The sequence below is a fragment of the Triticum aestivum genome, chromosome 6A, assembly GCF_018294505.1.
Source record: "Triticum aestivum cultivar Chinese Spring chromosome 6A, IWGSC CS RefSeq v2.1, whole genome shotgun sequence".
Lineage (NCBI taxonomy): Eukaryota > Viridiplantae > Streptophyta > Magnoliopsida > Poales > Poaceae > Triticum > Triticum aestivum.
Window position 1 is genome coordinate 208626235 of NC_057809.1, and position 6865 is coordinate 208633099.

Here is a 6865-nt window from a genome sequence, read left to right on the forward strand (position 1 = left end):
GAATTCAAATGCAATTGGAGACACGGATGTTTTTGTCGTGGTTCCGATAGGTGGTGCTATCGTACATCCACGTTGATGGAGAGTTCAACCCACGGAGGGTAACGGTTGTGCGAGTCCACGGAGGGCTCCACCCATGAAGGGTCCATGAAGAAGCAACCTTGTCTATCCCATCATGGCCATCGCCCACGAAGGACTTGCCTCACTAGCGGTAGATCTTCACGAAGTAGGCGATCTCCTTGCCCTTACAAACTCCTTGGTTCAACTCCACAATCTTTGTCGGAGGCTTCCAAGTGACACCTAGCCAATCTAGGAGACACCACTCTCCAAGAAGTAACAAATGGTGTGTTGATGATGAACTCCTTGCTCTTGTGCTTCAAATGATAGTCTCCCCAACACTCAACTCTCTCTCACAGGATTTGGATTTGGTGGAAAGAAGATTTGAGTGGAAAGCAACTTGGGGAAGGCTAGAGATCAAGATTCATATGGTAGGAATGGAATATCTTGGCCTCAACACATGAGTAGATGGTTCTCTCTCAGAAAATGTGTATTGGAAGTGTAGGTATGTTCTGATGGCTCTCTCCACGAATGAAGAGTGGGTGGAGGGATATATATATATAGCCTCCACACAAAAACTAACCGTTACACACAATTTACCAATCTCGGTGAGACCGAATTGAGAAACTCGGTCGGACCGATTTAGCAAACCTAGTGACCGTTAGGATTTTCGGTGGGACTGAGATGCAACTCGGTAGGACCGATATGGTTAGGGTTAGGGCATAACGTAATCTCGATGTGACCGATTACACAAACTCGTGGGACCGATTTTGGTAATAAGCTAACCAGAGAGTTGGTCAAGTAAACTCGGTGGGACCGATCGCTCATTTCGGTGAGACCGAAACGTTACGAAGGGAAAACAGAGAGTTTACATTGCAATCTCGGTGGGACCGATCGCTCATCTCGGTAGGACCGAAATGTTACGAAGGGAAATAGAGAGATTACAACCCCATCTCTGTGTGACCGAAATCCCTATCGGTGAGACCGATTTGCCTAGGGTTTGTGGCAGTGGCTATGACATTTGAACTCGGTGGCGCCAGATAGAAAGAATCGGTGGGGCCGAGTTTGACTTTGGGTTTAGGTCATATGTGGATGTGGGAAGGTAGTTGAGGGTTTTGGAGCATATAACTAAGCACTATGAAGCAAGAACCTCATTAAACAACACCTCATCCCTCCTTGATAGTATTGGCTTTTCCTATAGACTCAATGTGATCTTGGATCACTAAAATATAAAATGTAGAGTCTTGAGCTTTGAGCTTGAGCCAATCTTTTTGTCCTTACTATTTTGAGGGGTTCACTTTCCTCATCCATGCCATGCCATTCATTGAGCTTTTCCTGAAATATTAATCTTGGAATAGCATTAGCTCAATGAGCTATATGTTGTTAGGAATTACCAAAACCACCTAGGGATAGTTGCAATTTCACCCGACCACCACCCACCGTCGCCTGCCACCCCCTCATCTTCCCCGCGCCACCGGCCCCAGCCACCACCCACCACGACCCGCCCCGACCACCACCCACCGAGACCCGTCCCCAGACACCACCTACCGTCGCCTGCCCCGGCCACCGCCTACCGCCGCCTGCCCCGCTCCACCCTGTCCGGCCAGCGCGCCTCCTCTCCTCCACCCACGGTGCCACCCTCCCCTGACCCCGTCGCTAGATGGGGTCCGGGCCGAATCCAGGCCGCGTCGCCCAGCCGCTGGATCCAGGCTGCGCCGACCCTCCCGCGTCGCGCTGTCGCCGGATCCAGGCCACGCCGACTCTCTCGCGCCCCCTGCCGCCATCTTCAGGCTGCGGGCGCCCCTTCCTTCCCTCCCCAGTGGGCAAAATGTAGGACACCCCTGCCCTGTCCCTGCAAAACTCCCTCCGGCGGGCCTCCTCTCCATGCAAAACTCCCTCCGGCGAGGCCCAGTACACATCCGTCCCCGACGGTTCATTTGATTTTTTCTAAGCTCACAGAATTTTGTTTGGTAGTTCACCCATCCTCCCCTACAGCATATTCTCCTAGACGCTAGCGTGTGGGACGATGGCACATATGTGCGGGCGTGCAATTCGCCATCCCGGTGCGTGATGTACCTGGTTCCGACGGTGCGGTTCGCCGGTGTACTCCCCAATCGAGGAACGAGCAATAGTTTCATTTCACGACATCATCTTCTAGTTCATCAACGCAATGAGCAGCTCAGTGGCAGCGGGCATGCAGTTTGGTGGACGCATCCAGTTGCGGTTTAGTTGTTGCGTCGATGCAGTTTTGCTCGGAATCGAGGTGGTGCTTCGTTGTGCAGTGCAAAAATCATGTTATAAAAAACATGGGTTCTATGCCTCTATTTGGCTCGAGCAGCAACGAAGTTCGCTTTGGGTCACGTGTGCTGAATTTGTTGTTATTTGTCTCAGAAAAGTGTGTTATATTTGTTGTTATTTATTTCAAGAAAATGTGGTTTACTTACGGTAATGTGGTGCACTTTCGAGTGTGTTGTGGTTCAGTTTCCATTGTGTTGCGGTTTACTTACGCCAAATGTGAAATGTGGTTTACTTTTGTATTTGCAGCTCACTTCGGTTTCCCCTAGCAGCTCACTTTGGTTTCACTTGCCTATGGTGCAGTGCAGTTTGTTGCAGCTCACTCCAATGTTAAATTTCAGGGTACACACGGTGGTGGATAAAAAAACAAAAACAAGCAAAAAATAGCGTGTTTCACTCGCCTTGTCCTAGCGGTTCTCTCGCCTTGTCCTCGAAGTGCGGAAGAATTTCAAAAGTTAAAAAGAAAACAAAAAATGTGTGTGGTTCATTTTGCAGTGCGTTTGGTCCTCGGATGTGGTTCACTTTTGAGAGTGACATTGTTCCCTTGCCCCCCCCCCCAAATGAAAATACAAAAAATTAGCAAAACAACAAGATGGTAATGCGGTTCACTTTGATATATGCCGCGGCTCACTTTCCCTTGTCTTTGCGGTCCACTCTTGTTCATAAAAGAAAGTTGAAAAAAGATAACAAAAACAAAAACTCGTATGGGAAAATTTACATCCCACAAAAAAATCATGCAGTGCACTTGTCGGTCTAATGAAGTGCGGTTTTTAGTCTGAAAGCAGTGTGGTTTTCTATCTGATGCAGTACACACGACGATTTTGGGTCGCGAAAAAACAAAGTGTCCGCATTTCGTTAAGATCAAAATTGCTCTTAAACCGTAAGGAATCGGAGTTCTACACGAAAAAGTTGCGTCTCGTCAATGTCTATCAAATGGTGTATCATTTGAATCATTTCGACAAATCAGTTTGTAAAATTTTCATGAAAAACGACCACTGCCTCTCGTCGTCAACCGCACGATTTTCAAAATTAACTAAAAACTGTAAGGAATCTAAAAAAACATTTCAACATATGAAAGTTGTGCCTCGTCCGTAGCTTCCAACGGTGTATCATATGCTTCATTTCGACAAACGGTTCAAAACTGGAGTGAAAACAGTACCGAAAACTGCAAAAAATTCGAAAAACACAATTCCGCGATTTACTAAATTTAAAACTGCTCTTAAACCGTGACGAATTAGAAAAAATAATAGATATGAAAAAGATGCGCCTCGACGATATCTTTCCAATGGTGTATCATTTGCGTCATTTTGATGAGCGTTTTAGAAAAAAAACGCGAAAAAACGGTCGTTGTCACTCGTCGTGCGCCGCACCATTTTCAAAACTGCTCTTAAACCGTGAGGAATTTCGAAAAGTGTTCAACCTGACGAAGTTGCGCCTAATCCATAACTTTTCAAGCATATATTACACGCCTTGTTCCGACAAACGGTTAAAAAACTAGAGCAAAAAAGGTACCGGAAAAACACTGCGTGCAGTTTTTTCTGACACGAAGTTCATTGGTCTCTGTAATGCAGTACCCTAGCCACAGAAAGAGCAGTGCCTTCGTGTGGAGCATGCAGTGCGAAAGTGTTATCGGAATAGTTATTCTGATCCCGAAATCAGAATAGTTATTTAAATCATGCACCGGCCCTATATAGGCCCCGATGGATTTGTTCCCAAACTCCCCAACCTAGCAGTGACAGAAAAAAGCCCACCCTCCCTCGATCCCCGACCATCCACCATTCCCCACCTCCCGTCCAAAAAAAACCACCCCACCCCACCCGCTGCCCCGATCCCCACCTTGACCTCCCTCGATCCCCTCCCCCGAGCGCCGCCACCCTCGCTGGATCTCGCCGCCCTGCGCGCCTCCTCCCGCTGGCCGACCTACCCAAGGCGCCCCCCCCCCCCCCCCCCCAACCTACTAGCGCGGGGTCGCTGGGCGCCGCCCACACCACCGGGAACCTGCTACCGCACTTCCGCCATGGTCGCACGCTCCTCCGCGGCCCAATCGTCGCCGCCGCCGGGGATCCTCGAGCACCATCATCCTGGCACGCAGTCCATGGACGCCTCCCCACGCAGTCCCTTTCTTGCTGCCGACGCGAATCCTGTCAATCCCTTCCTCTTCTCCTTCTCTTCCTCAAGTGATCTTTGCTGGATCCTGCCGCCGTCAACACCAGGCATCCGAACCCCGGCCCTGCACTCCATCGCCGCGCCCTGTCTTCTTCTCGCTGCGGCTGCTCCACATCGCGTCCGCCCGCCGTCGCGATGCCCCAACTCGTCTGCTTTCCCTAACCCCTGTTGGTTGACCTTCTCGCAAAGGCCACCTCGACCTTCTCGAGGAAGGTTACTTACGAGGATCCGGCTCGCAAGGTGCACACCATCTCATCCTAGCTGCTGCTGTGTGAAGATCCACCGGCCCGAAGACGCAAGAGGTAGTCTTTCTAGCTAATGCTACTGCTATTCTGCCAATGCTATTTTCTTCCTCCTAATGAAGTCGACGCCTTGATTTTGATGGATAAGCAAGAACAGAGGTAGATACAGATTATGAGTAGAACATGGACTGCTCGCACGCGCCGCCATGGAATGCTCCGCTGCCATCCCTACTGACTGAACTCATCTTAAGAGTTTTGTTCACAGAGATAACGGACTGGTTCGTACAAGTTACCAGTATTATTACAATTATAAAACAACAAGTTGCAGGTGTCATCAATTTGATAGTTTAATAGGCTTTTGTTCTGGGCAAGAATCACCCATCCCCGCGCATATCCGAATCTCTCGATCCACAACTAGCTAGTCGTTAGATCTTATAGCAAGATGCCAACTTTTCTATTGTTTACCAAAAGGAAAAATAACTATGTTTAAGTGTTCCCCTGATGATCAGGGGATCGGGAGACAGACATATAAACTTGTCTTCAGAAACAGATCACAAGCAAACAAACTGAAATCTGTTTTTCTCACAGGTTAATTGGTAGTAGTCCTGTTTTCAATCCCAGAGCACCTGCCTGCCTGGGTTTGGGGGAGTGAGTAGTCCTGCTTATCACATGTTTTGTTTTGTTTATCTGTCCCTTCATTTTCTCGCTATTTTTTCAGACCTATCTGCCCAGCAAAATGCTGCACTTTTGGTGCAAAACCGTCAAAGATGAACTCAACAATCTCCGAGGCGACGGCACAACCAGAAAGTACGAGGAGTGGGACCGTGTGTACCGCTATAACTACAACAACGACCTCGGTGAGCCGGACAAGGGCTATCCGCGCCCAGTTCTCGGCGGCACCCAAGAACTCCCCTATCCCCGTCGTTGCAGAACTAGCCGACCCCCAACAAAAACAGGTGAGTCCAGTGCAGTGTATATGTTTGTTCTTTTTCACATGTTGACAACCATGTCACCTTGCAATTGGACACATATCGGGGATTTGATCTTTTTGCCAGACCCTAGATCGAAGAGGAGAATTCCTCACTACAAGATACAGGAGGCCCTCGACATCACTGTCCCGCGTGATGGTATTTATGCATCTTCCTAGTTGCTAAGGCAATGCTGGATTTAATCATCCTAGGAGAGAAGAAGCAAAAAGACAATCAAAGTGTGAGAGAGAACACGTACAATGATGAGAGGACAAAAAATGTGTGGTGGTGAATAGCTCCACCGCATTGCCATTTGGCCCCATTTTGCCCATTTAGCCAGTGTCCCCTTCAAAGTGTTCATCTTTAAAGATAATGGAACCAATTTCTTTAGTATGTACTTACAATTGCAACTCTGTGCGTCTGTGTAATGTTTGTAAACTTGTAAAGAAAATGGAAGTTCAAGGCGAAACCAGCAAGTCCATGGAACAAAAATCCAAACTTTTGAAACAAAGAGTGAGTAAAATTTGGAAAAAGTAGAACACTTACAAAACTTAAAAAAAAATCTTTTATGTGAGAGAGAAGTCTGAACCTTCGCTGTTAAAAGTTGAAGTAAATAACTATGGTATTTTCACATGAAGAAACTCAAGTGAAAAAAAAAAAGAAGTAACTCAATGTTTAAAGGAATTTTTAACATTTCAAAAAACATTATAAAAACATAGAAGTCCAAATTTTATTTTCAAAAATGGCTTTTCCCCATCTCTAAGAAATCCTAGAGGTTCAAATTTATCTAACTGGGAAGTTCAATGTTTATTACAAAACCAAGAAGGTCAAATTGAAAACACTTACAAGTTTAAAATATAAAATAATAGAGAAGGTCAAAAAACCTAGAAGTTCAAATTTAAATAGCGGAGCGGTTTGATGTTTAATATGAAACATGGATTCCTCATTACTAAAGAATATAATAAGAAGTTCAAAATTTTAAAAAATACTATAGTTCAAAATTTATAAAAAATGGATTTCTCTCTTTTCTAAAAACGCCATAGAGGTTCAAATTTAAATAACGGAGATGTTGAATGTTTATTACAATACCAAGAAGGTCAAATTAAATAAACCGAGCAGTTTTAAAAGTTTATAAAACAA

The 6865-nt window shown here is 46.3% G+C and overlaps 1 protein-coding gene across 9 annotated transcripts; it reads left to right on the plus strand.

The window, feature by feature from the left end:
* Positions 1-4131: 4131 nt before the first annotated feature.
* On the plus strand, positions 4132-6232 carry LOC123127285 (probable linoleate 9S-lipoxygenase 4). 9 transcript variants are annotated; one of them, XM_044546932.1, is made up of 5 exons: positions 4132-4817; positions 4906-5035; positions 5346-5405; positions 5476-5713; positions 5813-6232. In XM_044546932.1, exons 2-5 carry the CDS (start codon positions 4941-4943, stop codon positions 5909-5911), a joined length of 492 nt encoding a protein of 163 aa, XP_044402867.1. In that variant the 5' UTR covers positions 4132-4817; positions 4906-4940; the 3' UTR covers positions 5912-6232. The 9 variants fall into 9 exon arrangements, 4 of the variants coding, with proteins under 4 accessions (XP_044402867.1, XP_044402868.1, XP_044402869.1 ...); XM_044546933.1 differs by having other exon boundaries at positions 4915-5035; XR_006462244.1 differs by lacking the exon at positions 5346-5405 and having other exon boundaries at positions 5476-6232.
* Positions 6233-6865: the final 633 nt, after the last annotated feature.